Raw genomic sequence first — 23,020 nt, 5'->3', positions numbered from 1 at the left:
GCACCTAAGTTTTAATGAGATTAAAAAAGATGCTATATGCTTTAAAATGCACTGTAAGACTCTGCACTTCTTGATTTGTGTTGGAACTGAATGTAAATACTATGAAAAAAGCTTTTCATGTGGCATTTCTGGTTCATGGCTAACCAGGCACTATGGGGAATTTCATGCAACTGTCATTCCCATGAAATTGAAGAAGACGCAGTTAGTAGGCCAATCTTCAGATATGCTATGAGTAAGCCATGCAGTTTTGGAGCAGTGTCCCAGATTTCTGAGCTTTCTAAATTTAAAATAAGAAAAAAAAAAAAAAGGTTTGGAAATGATCTGGTTTTGGTAGAGTTTCTGCCAGTGGACCACTGTTCATTATTATCCCTTTCTTGTGATCTGCCCACTCCAGTTTTAAAAAGGCCTTGTGATATAGTTTGATCAAGCTGAGCCATCAGAAAATGTGAGTATTTATTCTAAGCAGGCACTAGGGGCCTGCCTGTGATACAAAACCTGATATCTGTGAGAGAAAAATAGATGCTTGGTATCTTTCTGATGAAGTGTAACACTTTATATAGTCTCTTTGGTTTGTTCTAACTCTTAGAAACAAAAGCATGGATGATCTGTCAAAGTTACTCAGTGTTCACTTATTTTTATTTGTTTTACACATTGTTTTCCAGAGCATTGTCGAATTAATGTATAAATTGCTGTCATTCGTAATTACAGTCCCAAATAGCCAAATCCGTTTTCTGTAAGGATAAATATGAAGACGAATCTATTTGTATAGGAATATTATTTCCGTATATTTACTCCATCCATCCCTATACTGTCCTGGACTATGGCTGCTGTGCTACCCCTGATCATTATGCTAGGGCACTACAGTTCTATGCAGTGGGTGATTTCAATTATAAAAGGAGAGTAAAAGGATAGTTTTAAACTGACCAAGCGTTTGACATCTAAAATTGATTTTTGGATCTGGCATTACTTTCTGTTAATTTTAACAGAGTATTTAAATGTGTTTGCTTTACTTAGATGAAATAAGAATCAGTATGATGAATTATCTGAAGAACAGAGAGATTCTATAATTTTCCAGTGCCTCAGTTTTCCCATTTGTGAAGTGGATATGTTCATCTTTCAACTTTTTTGTTCTTAATCTTTTCTGTTTAGGTATTTGGGTCTTCAAAGATGAAACTGGACAGACAGTGCTTGGCATATTGGGACTTAACACAAATAGACACTTGGAACAGATTTTAGTGTATATTAGAGCTGCATCATTGATAGAAATTAATTAGAAGTTAATGTATGATGTATTTTTAGAAGTCTTCCTGTTCCAATGCACATATTTAAAACAAACAAATAAACAAACCCCAACAACTTCCCACCACTAGTTTCCAAATAATAATCAAGAAAGCCGTGTTCTGGTCCTGCTAAAGACAGTGGTGAAATTTCCACCAGACTTCACAGAGACCAGGAGTTGGCTGTTTATGTATATGTATTGTTTTTTCAATAAAAACAAGCCAAACTAAATGAAAACAATTTGGGCAGTTCACATAGTTGCTGGCTCCCATATGCCACAAATATTTTACTATTTGTTTTGTGTCCATTTCTCATCATAAATCAGACATTCATTATTCAACTTGATAGTAAGATCTTTGGAGAAGAAACTGTTATGCAATAAATAAATAAATAAATAAAAATCAAATTTCTATCTGAAGTTATTTTCTTAATCATTTCATTTCTTTAGCTAAGACCTCTTTTATGCCATGTACTGTGATAGAAAATTGCATGCATCAAAGAAATGGCCTCAATTTTCCCCAAGTGGCTATGTGCTTAGTTTCTATGATTCATATAGGACTCACATATGTGTTACTTTATTATTATTATTATTATGTATTATAACCTTGGTCTCTTGGAGAAACTTCAGGAGAAAATTTATTCTTCTGTTGAAGTCAACAGAAAGATTTAACTAAAACTGGAAACACCATTGCACTCTCTCACTAGTTTCTCCTAGAAAAATGTGTCTTCTTTTTCTTTCCCAAATATTATTTACCCAGATAAGGATCCTGTATATATTTTATAGTAGTGATTTGTTCCTTCCTGAGCTTTCTGGAGGGAAATCTCAAGAGCTAGAGTTTCAGAGCTGTATGCTGTAGTCTGTGACCAGGCTGTGCAGAACTCAGAGCCCTATGGGAAATCTTTTTTTCATCACAGGAGTCTGTGGACATCTGCTCTTACTTTGTGCTCATTCTCATTCTTGTCACACAGATCAGTTCAGAGGGAAGGCACTAGTGACCAGGTGAGCCGCCAAAATTACTTTGTTTAGTTTAACTTAATTTTACTGGAAATCATAGCCAGCAACTGAACCGGGAGTGGAAGCTTTCTCCAATCCAGAAGTTTACAATACTTCTTATTTTAGTCCTTTTTACTGCCACAGATGAGATTGTTTGACTTATGGTTTATGAGACGTTTTAGGAGAAAAAGCACTGTATATAAATGAAAGATATTATTATTACTATTACAGGGTTCTCCATAACTTTTATAGTTCAGAGGCTGTCAGCATTTTCTTTAGAAACCCTGTATTTTAGGTGTCTAAAGTTTGGCCTTGAAGTTGTTCTCAGAGTTAAAGCTTGAAATACTAGAAACAAGCTCAAAATAAAATTGTTTTTCCTTTTCTTCTTTTCATGTAAAATGAAAACAAGTTCTTTACAACACAAATCTTAGATAAACAAATGACACTGTTGGCCTCAGGCCATGCTTTGTCATGCTCTAAAACAATAAAAAAATCCCCAAACAAGAAAAAACAACAAAACCTCCAACCAACAATCCCCGCACTCCCAATGCTTAGCCTTAGTTTCTCTTTATTCTAATGAATATCTCTTAAAGTCATTACCCCAGTAGGATGGATCTTCTAGGTTTACACGAATTCGGTGAGCCTGATCCTTTTGCCACCAAAATTGGTAAAAGAACTCCCAATACTGGAAGAAAAGCGTCTTGGGAAAAGCAGTAAGATAACAATAGGGAAAACATGCAAAAATAAAAGTATGTCCTTGGAAAAGTAAGTTTTCCATATTTTAATTATTAAAATTTCTTGACATTTTTATTTTTCCAGTCCCACGTTACACCAAAAATGGAAAAGAAAAAATTTAAACAACTCCTTCCACATACAAACAAAGCATAAAGAGAAATTATTTTTCTTGAAGTTTCAGGAAAAATAAGAAACAATTCTTCATGAACCTTTAGGTTTTCTGTCTAATGGATGAACTTAGAAATGGAGAATTTCACATCACAAATAAAATAAAATAAAATAATGGACAGGTATACATGTGATTTTCTTGTTCTTTGCTATCTCTGTCTGTGTCTGAGAAAGTTAAATTTCCCCAACAAGTAATTGTATATCATCAGTAGTTTGAGCACAGTTTGTGCACTCAACATCCATAGCTGTGGCTCTTTTTTGGATATGATCCCTTTTTACTATCAGATAAACTTGAGTCTAATTTAATCGCAGTGAATTTGTTCTGTGAACAGAATGTATTTTGAGATTCTGTCCCTCCTGTGTTCATCTGCTTGTTTGCGTAATTTCCAACCACAGTCAAAATACCACTAGCATCGTCCAGAGAATGTATTTTAGTTTGCAATTTCGTGCTGTGTCTTTTAGCTTAGGGAATAGTAAAAAACACCACTATAGATACGCGAAGCTAGAATTAGATGCCAATAGTTCTGTTTGAGTAATATACACTCTGTTTCAGCCTGAAATGGAAGCATTCTCCCAAAGAAATTTTTGTCACCATAACAAGCAGGGGGGAAGAATCATTTTCTTTTGCTTTCATTAAACGACCCTCTAAGAAAAGCATTCTTGAAAGACACAACAAAACAAGATAAAGTCAGCCACTTTTTTTTTTTTTTTATAAGAAAAAATATTGTAAAGGCTACAATCAAAACAAGTAGAAAAACCCTTACTTTTAATTGTGGGTAATCTGTACACTTTAGATAGTTTTGTGAGGATATTTTAAACCCTGCCTCAGCCCTCAGCATGCCAGCAAACCACTTTATATAGCCTGTGTCAGAGGAGCTGTGTTAGTAATCGATGCTGGGGAGCTGGAGACTGCCATGTCAGACTCTCATGATTGCTACGTTCGTTGGCTTGTGTACGTTATTAACGGTTGGATGGCAGTCCCCTGGTGTAGCATACATTAAAGGCTGCTTGTGTTAATTACTAGGAAGGAAAAGACAAAAGTAGGTATTTGGGATGTCATTTTTTGTCAGCTGAAGACAACAAATCCAAGTCTAGTGAGTGCTGTAACCTATAATATCCATCTACCACAGTCATATGCTGCAATTTGCATAACGTATATAGCCATCTAGGTTAATTCTATTCCATGGGGCGTGTTACTATATATGCTTAAATCTTGAGACTTTTTTCAATATTTTAACAAGTTCCCACTGAGATAGAGGGATCGTTAGGCACCCAGTGAAAAGAACAGGGAAGAGCCCTGCATACCAGTTCCTTGGCGTGCAGTTGACAGTAAGATTGCAATCTAACTGCAATCTCATTTATGTACGTTAAGGATGAGAGTAGATTTCTGCTGTCTGGACTGCCCAAGGCTGGAATTAGTTTCACTGTTCCTTCTATTAAGTTAAAAAATAATGTGATTGTTATTATGCTTTCAGTCCTTGAGGGCTGGGAAGAAAGAGAAGCCAAAAGCAGAACAAGTGGGATGTGGATATAGGAAGAAATAGTATTTTCATAGCCTCAATTCTTCAAGTGTAAGACATGTTTCTGCAATACAGATTACATCTAATAACCCTCAATATTGCATCAGATAGCTACTGAGTATACCTGAATGTTTATATTTGGCCTTCAGATGTCTTCTACATATTTTCTTTTTGTTTTCTCATGAAAGTTCTTATGACATTTAGTTATGTTGCATTCCCTAAGTGTCTGTAAATAATTAAGAAGATCCTTACAATGGTGCAAACCAAAGGACGTGTAATTTTGATTGCTTGAGTCGCCCCTTCCTTTTGTGGGGAGACTCAGATGGGAGTGATACTCATATCTCTGTGATACAGCATCCGTCTCTAGGGTTCTGTTCTGTGATGTACAATGCCTAGGCAGAGCGCAGGTGGCTGAAGTGTTCTCCAGCAAGACTGAAAATTCCTCTTCACAGCAAGAACTGCATTTAGACTTAGAAATGCAATTAGACTGCATTTGTAGGAAGAGAATACAGCTGAAACCCATGGAGGAGATTAGGGAGTGAACAGGGCCATCACACACAACAAATGCTTTCCTATCCTGAATATTTCCTGGCACAAATTCCATTTTGAACAGAGCAGCTCATGTTTATATGCCTTGGGGCAGCCTGTAGCTGGGTCAATCAAGAACAAAATGCTAGAAAATAGTGCAACCTGGAACAACAACAACAACAAAAAAGTACAAAAGTAAAATGTTCTCCTAAAGCAGGCTGAACCTCTGTGCTGTAAAGGGCTCTAGTCTGGAAGGCTCTTACTAGATACTTTTAGGTAATGAAATCTGTCAGTATTTGAAGTCTCTGAGGGTGTTAATGAGAAATTTTGCTGGCCTTATAATAGAAAGAATGATCCAAACCTCCTTTAAATCCAAATAAAGACCTTAACCTGCCTAAATGGGCTTGGGATCAAGCCATAAATTCTGTGGTGAAACTCACTTCAAAGGCAGATTGAGCTGAATATACACTTGGAAGATGTGATGTGAACCCGTAACAAAGCTTTGATTACTGTTAGGAGAGTCCCTTGACAATGTGCCTCGGACTGGGTCTAGGGCTGAGCAGTAAAGCTCAAGATCGTCTTGAAGGAGAAACTCCCTCTATACAGCACCAAGTCCTGACTGAGCAAACAGCTTCTGTAGATGATAGGCACTGCATACAATTCATCCTGATTCTCAGTGCTCACCCTGAAGCTCCTTATAGGTCCAGTGCAACATAAAAAGACTAACTAAACATGACTATGACAGATCCATTTATAAAATTACATTTAAAAAGCTTGCATTCAGAAGTCATGCTGAACATCCTTAAAGATCAAAATTTTATTTTTTAACTGACAGCAAACATTAAAGATTACATGTTCCTGAAACATACTGACTTACCTGAGCCATTGGAAATGGCCTTTGGTTTTGGTGCTTTTCCTGCTCTCCAGAGGGTGAATATGGTAACAACTAGGAGTTTGCTAAAGCAAACAATGAGAGGAGAAGTGGGTTCAAAACTCCAAAAAAGGGCTGGTTGGATCAATACTTTGCTGATGGAAAATAAACAGAAATGAATCACTACTGTAAAAAAAGGAAATAAGAGGCCTGGCTGCATTAGTGAAGTCCTAAGGTGAATGCTGTGAGTGCTCAGAAGAGTCCCTGAGCTATTCTTTGCCTCTATTCTATTCTATTCTATTCTATTCTATTCTATTCTATTCTATTCTATTCTATTCTATTCTATTCTATTCTATTCTATTTCTCTGTGCACTGGGTACATCTTACTTAAAATGTACCTAACATGCTGGGTAACACGAGAGGTAGCTGACTGTTGTGCAGCACTGTTTGAAGAGACATCAGTGATAATCCTGTTGGTAAATAATGTTTCAGATGGGTTTTTCTGCTTTTGAGACCTGTACTTTCTTTTGTTCCCTTATGAAGTATGCTTAGACAGATTATAAATTCTTGTTTTTGTACATGTCTGAGTCCAAGAGGAAGAAAGAGGTGTGTTTTTCCTTTCCTCTTCCCATCTTCCTACCCTTCCCCAGGCTCTTCTGCCCTTTGATTCTGTGTAGCACTAGGAGACCCTAGTGAAAGGTTGGCCATAAACTCTAAGACGGCATTTAAATTATATTCGTTTGCTTTGTGTTGAGGCTCAAGGCTGTTTCACTCAGATGCTTTAAACTCATGATTTATTAGTCAGCATAACCTGAGCTATACCCTGCAGTGATCTTGGTCCCCACCAGATAAATTACAGCCTGATTGTACAGTTTTCTGAGGCTGTTTATGTTTTGTTCCCATTAACTACGGCAAAGCCTTTTGCGTGCAGGGTAGTCCAAGAATTCCAGTGACTGCATAGATGTCACAGCGTTGATGCCAACCTACTGTGCTGAAGAGAATCTAAATACTTCTCTAGGGAAGGATTTTTTTACTCTTTCTCCTCTTCTGACTTTAGAAATACTTGAATTGAATACTTGGTTTTGAATTACCTACCATGAGTGTTTGCAAAAGAACATCTAATTTGTGTTAAAAGAGAGAGAGAGAAAAAGAGAGACTTTGCATTGTTTTAATGAGCCCCTTTTTAAGGATTTCTAAAGGAGCATTAGATAATATGGACATGGGATAGATGTGGGTAGCATGTGTCATTGTTGTATACAAGCATGCTAAAAGTTCTTAGGTTGTAAGTAATAGTTGGAAGGAATCTCCTGGTTTATTTGTATTTTGTGACACGTTAACCATTATCCATTTATTAAAAAATACATTTATTTTTAAGTCTGTCAGCCATTTATTGAAATATTTATAAAGTATAAAAGGGATGTCTTAATTGTAAGTGTGGCCCCACTGGATATATTCCCATGAACACAAGCAAGACTGTTTCCAAAAATAATGTTTAGTGAAGAAATGAAAGTTCCATGCTCCATGGTATAAAGCATCCCTAACTAGCATTCAGATGACACTGAAATATTTGCTGTAATGTTCTGAGACATGGTGTTCCTAGAGCTGGACTGTCTTTCTTTTTAATAACTCTTAATCACAGCAGAACAGAAATATTGTGCCTTGTACCTACTGCAGTTACTGGGAGTTTATTTCCTAAGTTCAGTGGGAACAGACTGGGTACCTCTGAGCCCTTTAAAGCTTCTGTCACGCAGCAGTTTGCTGAAGGCATTTGCTTTTTGGTTCGTAATTGTTTCAGAAGCTATATAGAATTATCTGAGTAAATTAAATTGTGCAGTCAGCCATTTCTGTTTGCATATGATTATAGTTTTGTTAGGTCTAAAAGCATTTCCCCAATTTATGCAATGTATTTTACTTAAAGAAAAAGAAGAAAAGAAAGGATGTCGATTGATGTGCAGGGTGCCGTGTCTCAGCATCTTACCGGAATGTGGCACTCTGGAATATTGCTTAAGTATTGGCCACTGCATCTTGTTAAGATGCTTAAAAATCCAGGTAACCAAAAGGTGACATTTCACTGAAGTGCAAGAAAGAGAAAGCAAGGGGGTGCAGCAGCATTTCCAATGAGGCAGGAACATGAGATTTCTCATTCTTTTCCTGTTTTAAATTGTTGTGCTAAGTAATCAACAAGTGAGCCTGGAGATTTTGCAAAAATCTTTGCCAAGCTCTAATTACCATAGTTACGTTCCTCAAACCATTAGCTCAGTCTCCAGAGGGACCCATTGCTGATTTCAGGAATCACATGGAAAAACTGAGCTCCAGACAAACAGTGCAAACTGGGAGCTGAATAATTTTGGAGGCATTTGAATTATGGCAGAAGATGCCATAAATTGCCATGCCATGTGGCACTTTGCACTGTGCCCAGATGAATCATCAGCCAGCAGGCAGTAACACCTTAATGGGCTGCTTGCTTCTCTTCCTCAGCCTGCAGCAGTGCGCTTTGGGTTTGCTTCACCCCACCGATGCAGCTACACACAACCCTTCTGATCAGGTGTTCATGTAAACTTTTAGCTAAGGGAAAAGAGGAAAACTCGGTGTCATTCACAATGTGGCTGAAGACTGAAAGTTGAACGTACCCCTATTTTAAGATTTTAATCCCGGTTAAACTGAAAAGAAATCAATCACTGAAACGTGAGTGCCCCAGCTCCTCAGGAGTGCATCATTTATCGCTGTTCTGCCAGCACAGCCTTGAAGTTGCCCTCATATTCCTGCGGTCCTGAAGGCTGTGGCTGTGCCAGCCCTTGGCCTTGTGTGGTGAAGCCATCAGCAGAGCCAGGGGCCCTGATTTAAACTGCAGCCAGCTACAGCTCTGTCACTGCTGAATCAGCAGCAATGGCTCTATCTGCATTATGTCTAGAGCCGTACATGAAGCTCCACTAGCTGCCATTCTCTCATTAAAAAAAAAAATGAGTTCAATGGCTTAGTCTCATGTTACTCAACTTTGTAGCTAGAGCTAATGGAGCAGGCCTAATTCGAGTGGTTCTCGATACACTGGATGTGGCTGATGCACAAATCAAATAGTTCTGGCACCCTCACAGTTCCTGTGAGTGAAAAATGACATTGAACTTAATAGCTGTGTGTGCTTCATTCTCATTCATGCAACAGACTAAAAGACAACTCATATTTGGCAAATGTACAGGAATGGGAGAAAGAAAGAAAGAAAGAAAGAAAGAAAGAAAGAAAGAAAGAAAGAAAGAAAGAAAGAAAGAAAGAAAGAAAGAAAGAAAGAAAGAAAGAAAGAAAGGCAAGCAATGGAAAGCCATGAAATTAATCCTAGAAATACCTAGTCAGGACAGTATGATATCTTAGTAGGATGCTACGGTCTAAAAAATAGTCTTTCACAGAGCCTTGCAAGAGTGTTTGTTACATTGCTCTGCAGCTCAAGAAGCGTTGCAGAAAAGGATTTCTGCCTGTGTCTGAGGATTAATATTAAAACCAATGTGGTACAGATTTGGGTTGTATCTAAGAGAGCAATCCTGCTCCATGTCTGCACTTCCTTGTCTCATTTATTGATCGTGTTGCTTAAGACAGCAGCTTTAGAGCTTTAGCATCTTAATGTGATAGAAACCTTGCATTTTTCTTGGGGTTCTTTTTTTTTTTTTTTTTTTCCCCAGGTCAGTTTTACTCTGGGGCTATATGGCTGGATGCTTGTTAGAAATGAAACAAATGAAGAAATGAAGTAGCAGGCTTATGTCTCCCACCTGGAGTTTGGGGAGAGAGACGTCAAGCGAAGAAAGTCCCTGCATTCACTGGGAACTTAATGAAATATTCAGATGATCCAGGGCTGCTTATCAGAAAATGACACAGTATTAGGTTGTATGTTAACACATACATTTACAGTGGTCTTTGCAGATGTTATCTGGATTCCCACTGTGTAAAGCATAACAAGATTGAGAAGATGTATTTTATTTTGAGATATTACAGACTAAATAGGTAGGATAATGGACATGAAACCAAACAGTGAGTCAGGAAAGAACCAATGAAGAGTCACGTGAGGAAAGAGAATTTGAGAATAAAACCAAGTATCCTGAATCCAAGTGATTTTTTGATTACACAGAATAAACATTCCCTTATCTCACCTAGTGGGCCTGAATATCTTGAAGCTTAAGCAAGCATAAAGTTTTTGCAATATTTCCCAGTCTGGTTACAACAGCCTTATCGTAGAAGGACTGTGCACTGTATCTTTCTGAAAGTCTTTGTCATGAGATGTGGCATTGCAATTGGAATGTTTATTGTACTCTGTCATTATTTATACTCCATCGCCTCCATTGACTGCCTGTCTCACCCGCTCTGCAGAGATTAGCAGAGTCAGGGACAGGATAAATGATGATTAGTAGCTAGTCAAGGGATATAAGAACTGAAAGGGTTGATATAAAACAAAGCCTGCCACGTATAATTCACAAAGAATGTGAGGCATTGCTTTTCATTCACAACATTCGCATAGCCAGGATTTTAATGAGAATGGAAAATGCTAACATATAAATCCAATCCTATAAAAAAAAATTAGCAACAGGCATACTGAGTGGTAAATATTTTTTCAATTAAGCCTGGTACTCTGTTTCTGACATGAACTATTAAAACTCCTCCTAAAGCTTTCATTAAATCATGTCTTCAAACTGCCCTTTAAAACCTAGGCCTTTGCACAGAAATGTTAGCAAAGATGACAGTACAAATACATAATGATGAACCAATTGAATATCTTACACAATCATTTATTTATTTATTTTTAAGGACATAACGCAGACCTGATCAAATTCTCACTGAAACTCATGGAGGGGCTTCTCCAGACATTTGAAGAAGCTGACGTTTTCCTTCAGGAGTACATTTTTTTTCCATATTAGGGTATCTGTGTCATAAACCAGAGTCCCAGTATGTGCTAAACACAGAAAACCAAAAGCTTTGTGTCTGTGGCTTGAAGACCTTGCTCCTTCGGTGCTCACTTAACTCCTGTTGAATTGCTCTCATTTCTATTCTACCTTGCCAAGGGCTACAAAGCCCTTGCTTATGCAGGTGTGTATATGGGAGATGGGACTGTGCTTCAGCTGGTTCCCTGGGCAAAACCTCACTGGCTTAGCTGGGATCCCCAGGGAGACTCAGGGAGCCTTTCCTGGGACCAGCAGCCCTTGCCCCCTTGCCAAAGAAACACAGAATCACTTAGATTGGAAAAGACCCATCAGATCATCAATTCCACCCATCACCTAACACTACCAAGTCCTGCTTCATGTGCAGCATTTGGCTGTATCAGACCTCTTGCAGTCACAGGCTGCCAAAGCTATCCATTCCCAGTAGCTAAGTTTGTCCTTTCAAGTGGAGTGCAAGGCACTGAAGTCTTCACAAAGAAAGATAAATGCAATATTCCCAATAATTCCATAAACAGTCTATTGTTCCTGTTATTACCATGCAGAGTACAGGAAATTTTAATGATCACTGCTCTAAGCTGTCAGAGTCCTTGTGCTCTTCAAAATAAGGACACAGACTTTGTGCAGGGCATATTTGTGCTTTTTCTTTCCGTGTACTTAGAAAAGGCAATATATATTGATTCTTCACTTGGAAATCTGGTAGTCTTGGGCTAACTACTAGGCTCATTGTGTGAAAAGATGTGTTAATAGAGTCTAAAGCCTCTTCCATAATAAATATGACTAAATATTGATCGATTCATCTTATAATTGATACTTTCAGTCTTGTGAGCAACAGATGTTTGCTAATCCAGCCCTCATTTGTGTATTGTTAAAGAAGTATGCAAAACTGAAACAAACAAAAAAATCCCAGTGGGACTTGCTGTTGGGTTTTGTAGTTTCGTGTTGTATCTGAATTCAGGGCAACTTCTTGCAGGTGCTGGTGCATGTTATTTGTAGGGACTGAACCTCTGTTTCAAGGGTTTTCAGTTTCAGCTGAGCTTTGTGAAATCTACTTATCAGCAATCCAAGCGTGTCTGTTTTGGGATACAAGTGACTGTAACTGTTCTGCAGACCTTGGAGCAAACGCAAGGCAGGCACTGCCTGTCTCTCCGTCCTGCTTCCCTCCCACAGGCACTGCCCCGCAGTGGGCAGCATGCCCAGCATCTATCCAGCTCGTGCTGAGTTCTCCCAGTTTCTTGCTTCTGGTTTAAATTCTCTCTGCTGAAGTCACTTAGGGATTGTGAATCACAGCTGCAGCTTAAATGTTAAATTGGGTGTCTTGAATGTTTCTCATCAGATGCAAATGTTTCTCTTAAAAAAAAAAAAAAAAAAAAAAAAAAAAAAAGCCATAAGGAGGAAAAGCCTAAGCAATGATTTGGAAACTAAGAATTGTGGAAATATTACCTAATAGGAAAAGTATTAAAATTGATTCTACTCTGTGAATTCCTTTAAAGGATTATGCTTTGTGCCTGCCTTCTGGTCCCTGTCACAGCTCTTGTCATTGCCTAGACATTGCTTCCTGTTACAGAGCTCTGCAATAGGCCTGGATAGTTGTATAGCAAAGGGAAATATTTCTGCCTATGTCAAAATATTATAGGTGAATGGGGGGAAAAATCAATTGTTTACTTCTTTCACTGTGGTTCTGTTGGATTAGAAAAGATGTCCATTTTTAATGGCCTTTTTATTATGAATCAAACCAGTTGTTTTCCTTCAGCAGTACTTTCACATGAGTTAAGAAAATTAGAGGGAGCTAAAAAAGGGTATATGGAACAGGACATCTGCTTCTCATTTTATAAAAGAAATGCATTTTTAATGTAATAATGCATAGTAGCAGGAAGAGGCATAGCAAAAAGAAACAAACAAACAAAAAATACCAAAAGACACTGTTGTCCATTTCATTAAGCAATTTTGGAAAGTTACCATGGATTTGTATCAGCATGACCACAAACTCTCCTTTAGTATGTTGATTGTAAGCTGGGTGGGGGAAAACTGAAATGATAGTTCATTCATCTGTCCAAAAAGGGCCAGTAAGGGTCTTGCACCTTATATCACTGGAATTTTGCAGGACTGGTGGATAGGTTGCACAGACATCTTTGTAAGTATTTGTGTTTATTCACCTTAAAAAACAAACAAACAAAAACAATTTTTTTTTTTTTTTCAAGGGGCGTAAGTATGCAGGAGCAGCAAAAGCAGCATAATCTTGGATCAGATGAATGACCATGGCAAAAAGTTGCACTAACAATCAGTCTTGCTTTGTACTATTTGAAATGGTATTTTACAGAATTACTTGGAAGAACCAGGCTAAATGCCCAGGTTTGGGGTAGTTTTGTATTGTTAGCTTTTTTATTGTTATTCTTTTATCTGTCCTGATATATTATTTTCATCTTGACCCATCTAATACAGACATTAATACAGTTCAGAGCATAAATGATATAGATGGGGATAGTGGTTAGGGGATAACAGCCCTTTAGGATTCTGTGTTCACGACCTCTCAGCAAACTCCACTTCAGGTAGGTCTAAAAATAAAAAGAGGGATATATTTCTTTTTATTTATGTACTTGCCAGTGTTATAAACTATTTTACTCTGTCCCTGACAATCAAAAAGGTTTTATTTTTCTCTGAAGTACGAAGTTCTGGCTGCTCTGAGTGTGTGCTGGAGGGGAGAGAAGGGAAGAGCAGAAATGTGCTCTGCAGGGCTGTGCCCACACATCCTGCTACTGCTGCTGCCAGAGTACCCTAGCAACACTGCATGAAAACAGAATAAGGTCTTTCGAGCAATAAGTAACTGCTTCAACATGGGCACCCTGAGTGAAATAACTTGCATTTTAAATTACCTGATTCAAATTAGACATGTTTGGAGCCAGATCGCATCCATTAATTCTGGAGAGGTAATACCCAGTTGGAGGTTATGCTCTGAGCCAGGTGGAGGCTATGTGCAGTGTCCTGAAGAGTTTGGTGGCAGTGGCTCTGCATAAACAATTCTATCAATAACGTACGGAAAAGAAACTGGTTCTCCCTTGCTCTCATTTAAATTGACGTGCTAAAACTTAAAGAAGTGAGAAAAACATGTCCCAAGTGTTTAGTATCAGTGATTTAGCTTTGCAGTCCTTTGTCCATCTTTAGATATCTAAACAACATGCTGGTTTAGAGGGCTGTGTATGGATAAATTTTGTACTCGCACATGGATATAACTGTTTAACTGTAAAGACATATCAAAACCAGCTGACTGCTAAATTAGTAATTAATCAAATGATACTATTTCTAGAACAAGAACATTCATATTTTCACTTTGTAGTTCTTTGGAACAGAACAATGCTGTAAGGGGCATGAGAAATCATTTTTTCACTTAAGCATAAAAGCTGCTTTAGAACATCAGTTCAATCCTCTGTTTACTGGTACTCATGTAAGGAAAGGCTGCCCTGCTAGGCCCCATTTCTCACTGACTGGCATTTTAAAATTTTAAACATCAAATATTTACTGATGTAACTTGGTTGCTGCCCAAATTGAATTTCAAAGGTCCTTATCCTGCAGTTTCTATTTGTGCAACTCTATGCATCTCTAATGAAAATGAGCCTTCTCCTTTCCATGGCTATTTTTCAGCCTTTCTGTGCTTTCCATTTATTAACATGATTTACAACAATATTGTGAGTATTATTAATCCAGATTGCAGTCAATGGGAGTTTGGCATGCTTTTACACTGCAGTACTGTGTCTTAAATAGTTTTGGCTTCCAAGCTGAAAGAATTTGCCATGCAACTGCTTGTCTCTGCCCAGTGTTAACAAATACATACAAAGCAATCATAGTGCCCCTCTGCACCCAGGCCAACAAGAAACGAAAAGGAAAGAAAGATATTGTTGCATATTTGAGATCTTTGAAATTGAGGGGTGTATACAAGCACTGTCCATAGAGGATCCATGGCTTGGTGAAGCTGATCATGGTACTTTTTGCTCAGAAGCTCCTGAGTCCGGACCTCACTACTGACCCACTGATGCTATAATCTGTCAACTACCTGAGGGATCTACATAAACATATCTTCTATGTTAGGGTGGGAATTTTTTAGGCGTGAGATTATAGAAAGACCATTTGGGAACTATGTATTTGTTGTTTAGAGAGACTGTAATCTTAACTCAAAGGTTGCAGTCAGTTTCCATTGCCAAAATTGCTCAACAGTTCAGCAGCTTTCCTTGAGCCTTCTTGGGAAAACCTGACTTTTATACTATTTAGCACCCAAAAACAAAGAGGAGAGCAATTACCTTTTTAACACTGTCAAGGCATTGCACCTAGCATACATTTAGCAATCATTGCCCCAGCTTTTGTATGTGCTATAATGATTATTATATATGTGCTATATATGATTATATACCACATATGTATATATGTGCTATAATGATTATATACCACAAGCAACTATTTTGCAGATGCACAGTGCCTGACAGCTGCACTGAGATCTGCAAGTGCTCAGATGTTGTCTTGGCAGCTGCTCCATGAAGCCCCTTGCTCAGTGCCATAAGAAAGATGGGATCTTTTGATGCTGTACACACTCAGAAGTAATTTATTTATTTATTATTATTTGTTTGTTTTGCTGTGCACAGTAATTGAGAAAAGAAGTACCAAGGACAATTTCCTCATCCATTCCCTCCTCATTTTCTTTCCCTCTTTATAAAAATATGATCTAATAGAACTGCCAAGATATTTTTCAGTCTGTTGTTCATAGTTTTTTTTTTGTGTGTGTGTGTGTTTTTTGTTTTTTTTTTTTTGTTTTTTTTTTTTTAATGTTTTGTTTTGTTGTTCTCACATTGCTTGCCTGATAAAGCAGCTGTTGAATAGGGTGCTCTGAAAGCTAGGGAAAGCTATTGTAGTATTAGATTAAAAATATTTTTGCAGAAAATTGATATGTTGACTCTTTTTAACCTCAGGTGAAGGAAGATTAAAAAGCAATCCATATTCAATTACATATGCCAACCTGCTCAGATTTTATATGCCTTTATAGGACTTGATATTTCACTGTTTATTTCCTTTATATTATATTAAAGTCCTCCACTCTTTGTATTACTATGCTTTTCAAAACAAAAACAAAAACAAAGCACCACACCTGTATGTTTGTTCCATTAAGAAATATGCTCTAAGGGTTTTCATGTTGACCCTGGGAGCCTACATATTTCACTGCATCGCTTCAGTAAGTGTGTGCTGGCATAGCACTGTTGACCACAATGGAACTGTTGATTTACATCAGGTAAAGGTCTGGCTTTTATGCACAACACTGTATAATTCCTTGTGGATAAGATAAATTCATTTTCGTATGATTTGTAACATTTTTTTCATTACACATGCTAGTTACACCTTAGGGTGAATCAGTCAAACAGACTCTAAATTAGAATGGTTGGGTGACCTGGTCCCAGGTCCTTCGCAATGCAGTTTTCTCACAGCTTGGAACAATACAGCCAATATAGAAATAGGTAGTTAGTCTTTCTTTCTCTTTTCTTCTGTATTTTTTTTTTTCAGGGAGCTGAGTAGATGAAAGTATCTTAAAGTTTTAATTTTCTAAGTAAGAGAAGTAGATTATCTTAGAAGGAAAAGTCAGTGGTCATGTGGTCCTGGATAGGTCATGCGAACAGTGTGGAGAAGAAATCGTTAAATTAATAAGACTAGTCTCTAACTTATTCCATAAATGAGAATCAAGGTTCATTCACAGACCTTTAAGAATGTTTCAGTGGGGCTGTGAACTGCACAAAAGACAGAAGTGTACTGACAAGTGGTGGTTTGCAGTAGAGCCCTTTCTCAACACTTTTAAAATAATCCACTGTGTTTGGATGTTGAGAGGACAAGGCTTCAAAGTCTCTGAATTAAACAAAATTATGCATTTTGTAAACAGAGTCAAATCAACACCAAATTTAACTTAATTATCTAGTCTATTGATTATCTTAATATTAATTAATTAATTAATTAATTTAATAATTATCTTAACTTATCAAGTGCTTTGGATAAGAGAAAGTCCAACATTAACCTTTGGGCTTGGAGCTACTGAGTTTAGACCAATGGCAGATCTGGCCCAAAGAAATCTCCTTCCTCACATTTGAGAAAAACATATATTTAATTAGAAAGTGCATACCCTCTTCCCTTGGTGGCCACTAAGTATTTGTTTGCTTTTTAAATTCAGGGGCGGAGAGGAGAAACAAACTAATCTCACAAAGGTTCACCCCACCCTCTGCTTGGCTTCTCTTCCTTGGCAGAACTTCCCAGCAGCAGCTGGCTGGCTGTTTTTCTTCTGCAATTCTGTTCATGACATTTCCTGCAACTAGGTTTTTCTGAAGGTTTCCAGCAGTCCTTTTAGCCCCTCCCCCCCCTTTTTTTGCCTCTCCCCCCACTAACCATGGCCTTGTCCCTAGTTCCCAGCAGTTTAAGTACCGTATCCCCATCACACATCCATGCATACACTCTACATACCCACAACACATATAAGGAGTTTCTGTGGCTTGCATTAAGTCTTACTAATTTACCAAAAAACAGTGGTTAGAATAAGGGATGCTGAACCACTCTATTTCTGCTGGGGGTCTAAATAGAGACATGGAGCTTGTACTGTGTTTTTCAGTAACATGGTTTGGGTTCCTGGCTATTGCTTGCCAGTGCCCTGCCCTTTGCTTCATTTAATGTAATTCTTTTTGAAGCTACAACATGTAGCCCTCTCCATGCAGAAGAATGGATAAAAAGAACTGAAATTAGGGAGAAGATCTGACAAACAGACCCTGCATTACTAGACATACTGGCACTTTTTCTCTCCATACTACTAAAAGCTGCATAAACTGTCCTTTCATAGGCTTTTATAAACATTCAAGCGACTTATTCTTTTAGTGTAAAAGCCTACTTGTATATTAAGTTCTTTGTTATCAATGACATTAAATCAATATCCTCAGTGCTACAGGATCCAAGTCACATCTGTGCTGTCACACATAGTTTAACTTAAGACATGCAGTATTGAGACAGTTTGTTTGTTTTTCATTGAGTAATTTAAAGTAGAGCTGTTGAAGATCAGTGAGAGTTTATCCCTCACTGTGGCCAGTTTCTTATATGTTAGGTGGGTTTTTATTCTGTTGACAGTTTTATTACAGAGTTTCAATGAATTCCGAGAAGATGACTGTTATGCAGTTATCATGAATAGCACAGAAAAAGCCTTGTGATGCCTGCATTGTGCATGTAAAAACACAGAACATAGTCTTTGAGAAAATTAAATAGTTGAAGTGGTATGGATTCTTTTTGTATACACATTATATGTATTTTTTCCATGTGGGTTTACATACAGTTCTGGACAGCACATAGTCCAGAGACTGTATAGCTTCACTTGGTGTACTTCTTTGTCTAATGAGTGACATCTGTGTTTAGAGTCAAAGATGGAGAAAAACAGTAATTCATCCCTTGCCAGAGATACTTAACTGAGGGTAAAACATACATCTGGGATTTATTTGTGTGAAAAGATACACAACTGAAGTATTATGTCTTATTCCAACCTGACCTTGCAGTGCCCTTTCCATTTAGTACATTAAGAATCAAGATTTATCTACAGACATTTCACAAGTCAGAAATAACAGTTATTGTATAATCTTATAATCTTAGCTGCTATTAGAGCAGATCTTACTCCTTTTTTTTTTTTTTTTTTTTTTTTCCCAGCCACTGCTTTACTCTTATAAAAGTGAAGTAATTTGCAATACAAACTGACATTCTTCCAATTGCTTACTTCAGGAAAGCTATGTCATGATGGACATAACATTATATAGCATAACGGACAAACATTATGCTACGTGCCCTTGTTGCTGGTAAAACAAAGTGAACTGTCAATAAAACTCTAGGTTAACTGAAGTTGCAGAAAGCATTTTTCCAGCCATGGGCTATATCATTAGTCTTCTGCAGTTTCTGAACTTGCAGTCTTCAAAAGTAATCTGAACAGCAAAAGGTGGGATTAAGGGAAAGAAGCAGCTTCTGCAAGGCACTCCATATTTCATATGTGGTTTGGATGGTGTGCAAGACCCCTACTGTAGTTAAAGGTGAGGCTCATGACAGGGTACTTTCTGAAAGGAATGGGAAGTTCACAGTTGATGGAACTAGCAGGGAACATACCAATGAGCTCTTGGGGCTTTGTGCAGGACCTTTAGAGAACAACCAGAAATAGTGAAGGGCTTTCAAAGATGAGGAAGGACTCCCCTGTGTTAATCAACATCATATAGTTGGGCTTACTGTATCTCTGTAACCACATGTGGAAAGAAAGTGGCATGATTGGACCTGGAGTTATATCAGTGAGACATCTTCAGGTAATCTGGGGGCTTGTCCCATTGCCACTTCAATGGTGCCATCCTCTCGTGAGAGTGGAAGGTCAGCAGCTCTGTGCCCTGTGCCCCATCAGCATGAGGACCACATGTAGCTGGGGTTATAATGAATATTGGCAGGGATACTGATTTCTTGTTCAGGGCACTCTGCCATCAGACCACACTGCTGGAATTACAAATAGGTACAAAGTAGTAACTGCCTAAAATGCAGAGGGGCCAGCTTGTTTAATGAGCACTGGAGAGAGAGATAGCAGGCAGCCAGCTCTTCTTCCTCCACCTGCTTGGACTCAGTTTCAGTCTCAGACACTTTAAGTTTTACTGTTTGCTTTGATCCCCTCCTGGAAGAATGCTACGGGAAGTGACTAGAGCTGAGGGGGAAAATAGAGACCCTCAGCAGATAAGTGGCAGTCTGTCTTATCTAAGCTCCACTTCTGGGAGTATCCAGCCTGCAATCTCAGCTGTTTCTATGTTGAAGTCTTAGGAAAACCAGGCTCAGTCAGGGAACCAGAAGTTTTATCCAGAAGTTGCTTGAGTAGATAAGAAAATTCCATTTATGTTATCCAGAGGTGTGAGTTAAGAAGATATAAATGGCCTTATCTACAGCACAGCTATTGGGAGTATGTGGAAATCCAACATGAATGTCCTGGGTTAGAAATGTCTTATCATCGTTGGTAAGGAGGGAACTGTACTACCTTGTGCCTGACACTCAAACTTGTGGGAGAAGAGGAAGAAAATTGAGGAGACTTCTCGTACTTCCTTGAATTTCAGCATGCTTTTTTTTTTTCTTTGTTTGTTTGTTTTTTACATCTTTCTTCTTTAAAACAAAGAGGACAGTGCTCTGTTATTTTCTGGTTTGACAGAAATATTGGCTTTGTGTTGCAATAATCCGAGGGCTGTTAATTCACAATTTCTATTGAAGATTCTAGTAATTAAAAAAAAAAATAGCCTTAAGGTAGGATCTACCACAGAGTAGATCTGGGGGATTTTTATATTAAAAAGGGTAGAACAGATACTAGAAACCTCTGTTTTGCATATATTGTCTATAATGAACTAATAATTCACTCCAATATTGTTTTAATCATTTTCTCATGAAACTGATGCAATAGAGTTGAGAATGAGGTTTCAATCCTTTCTGAATGGAGGAGACTTAATGTGGCCAAATCTGTTTGTGAAAGATAAAAATTACGTCATCATACTGCCGAAGTCTGTTAAAATAAAATCTTGGATTATAGCATTGCTCTTTCAGTTTGATTATATATTTAAATGTAATCACTATAGTGAAAAGAAAATGTGTGTGATTTGGTCATTGTAATGCACATATTTCAGTGTTATTAATCCTAAAATACGAGATTTTTATTACTTAATGTGAACAAAACCCAAAGAAGTGAAATATATGCTGAAAAAATTAACACATATATTTGTGCTTATGTACAATAAGGACGTCTGTTTTGCTATTACTTAAATGGGATGCCAATTTCTCACTCCAAGTGACGTGAATTTAATTCCAGCATGTAAACGTTAGACAATAGCAGCCCTTGCATGTTTGGGGTTTGTGATAAAACCATGAGAACTGAAAAAAAAATAATAATTTGCTTTCAGTAAGGTGGTTAATCTATAATGTCTAGGGAAGTTATTATAATAATAGGAATTTGAACTGATTGAACAATGGATTGTGGTTCTTTTTAAACATTCCTTCAAGGCTTTTCTTTTCTTTTTTGCAGACTCCCAAACAATACAGCCTAGCACTAAATAAGAGTAACAGAGTTCATCTTTACTGTGCATTTCTGGACTATAGGTATGTTACATAATTTAATTTTTTAACTTGATTTAATCAAATTGCACATAGTTTGTGATGCTACATATTACCTACTTTCTTGTTCTCTTTTATTTATGGAAGTAAATGAAAGTAATGAAACTCTTTACAAGAAATGCAATCTCACTGTGACTTTTTACCATAAATAGGAGCATTTTTTTTTCACTGACTTTGTGTTAAGTAGGTGATTGAGAGATTGAAAAGTGTTGGAATCAAAACTAAAATGCAGACTGATACTGATCATGCTTATGATGGTTTACGAATATATCCATTTGGGCAGACACTTGGATGTTTTAAGATGGCAAGCCTCCAACATAACCATTGTTTTCTGTGGATCTGTGCCTGTTTGAAAATACCATGTGAGATCTGTATTTAAGAGCTGTGAGTTTTGGCCAATGCATGCAATGAAGAAATATTATGCCCCTGAATGCAAATTAGAATAAAAGGTAAATAAATGTCACCCTAAATTTCACTCAGGAAATAGTAACTATGGAAAAATAGCAGTTACTATTACTTTTTTTTTTTAGTTCTGAATATATTTAGCCTCTTTTTGATTTCCAAGCATGCTGCTCTTGCTGAGTTAATTGAGAAAGAATACAATTAGTGAATTTTGAATTTCATGGGGATTAACTGGTTTTGAGCTGTAATAATATAAGTTTAACTGATGTACCAATGGCCTGCAATGCTGTGATCCCTCCTATCCAGCATGCACATGGGAAAGTCACTGCAATTGTTTTATTGAAGTTTTGTTTCAGGGATGTTGAACTGTCCCAGCTGTTAGCAGTTACTCATCGTTATGGTTACTCACAAATTATGGTAAATTAGAAACAGATTTTAGTGAAGCAAATTAATATGGTTGGGACATTGTTCCTGTATGCTTTTCCACTGAGGGTTGTGCCTTTGAGGCTTTGCCTTGGGATAGAAACTGAAATGTGAAATCTGTCCTTCCACATGAGTTTTATTTGTGTCAGGATAGTCTTATTCCCTAGTGCATGGTAGTTAAAGAATACGCAATTGGTTTCTGACCTACAGAATACTCCCTTTGAGAACTCAAGGAGGTTCCAAAGGACAGAAGAAAGGTGAGGTAATACCTGTCTGTAAATTAAGTACCAATAAAAACATCACTCAGTCTAGCCTGAGGACCCAAAATGATATAAAAAATAATACATAGTTAAGAAACAGACAGACTTATGGTGCATGGAACTCCACTTAGTTGTGAATATGTGGCTCCTGTATCCCCACTCTGTGGCAGGGCTATGTCAGCACAGGGGTTTCCAGGTTTTCCCTGCTCCAAGAATAAGCAATCCCATGAGGATCGCATTCCTGCACAGCACTGGGACTGAGCCACGTGGCCAGGCCAGCCATAACTTCAGTGGAGCAGGGGCTGCTCTTGGTCTCCCTGAGAATTAAGTGACAAAAAGCAGTCAATATGGATGGGTCACTAGAAATCAAACTCAGTCAGTCTAAATTACTTTCTTTGACAGGATGAGTGGGACAGTGAATAAGAGAAAGGCAGCAGATATGATATGCTTTGACTTTTGCAGGATTATTAAAATGTCCAATATGGTAGTTCTCAAAGTATAGAAATTGGGGTCTAGCTGAAATGCTATAAACAGTTTGCACAACGTTATGAAAAAAAAAAAAATACACAGTTATTCACTAGTTATAGAACTGGGAGGAAATCTCTACTGACATTCACAGAGGGGTCTGATTTGGGCCTTCTTCTAGTCAATATTTTTGTTAACCATTTTCATGATGGAGTTGAGAAGAATCTGAGAGTGTTTGTGAATGCACCAGCCTGAGATGGCTTTCAATCTTTTATGTCTCCTGTACAGTATGATGCATG

At 37.7% G+C, this 23,020-nt stretch overlaps 1 protein-coding gene across 2 annotated transcripts in view; it reads left to right on the top strand.

Annotated features, from left to right (window-relative positions):
- Positions 1 to 23,020, top strand: part of ADGRD1 (adhesion G protein-coupled receptor D1) — a 157,196-nt gene that overhangs the window by 64,185 nt on the left and 69,991 nt on the right. For both annotated transcript variants that reach the window (XM_032199050.1, XM_032199049.1), the window contains one exon: positions 21,083 to 21,156. In XM_032199050.1, the coding sequence (XP_032054941.1) occupies positions 21,083 to 21,156 (74 nt within the window). The remainder of the gene's footprint in view (positions 1 to 21,082; positions 21,157 to 23,020) is intronic.

The sequence above is a fragment of the Aythya fuligula genome, chromosome 17 (assembly GCF_009819795.1).
Source record: "Aythya fuligula isolate bAytFul2 chromosome 17, bAytFul2.pri, whole genome shotgun sequence".
NCBI lineage: Eukaryota > Metazoa > Chordata > Aves > Anseriformes > Anatidae > Aythya > Aythya fuligula.
This window is presented reverse-complemented; position numbering and strand designations above follow the sequence as displayed.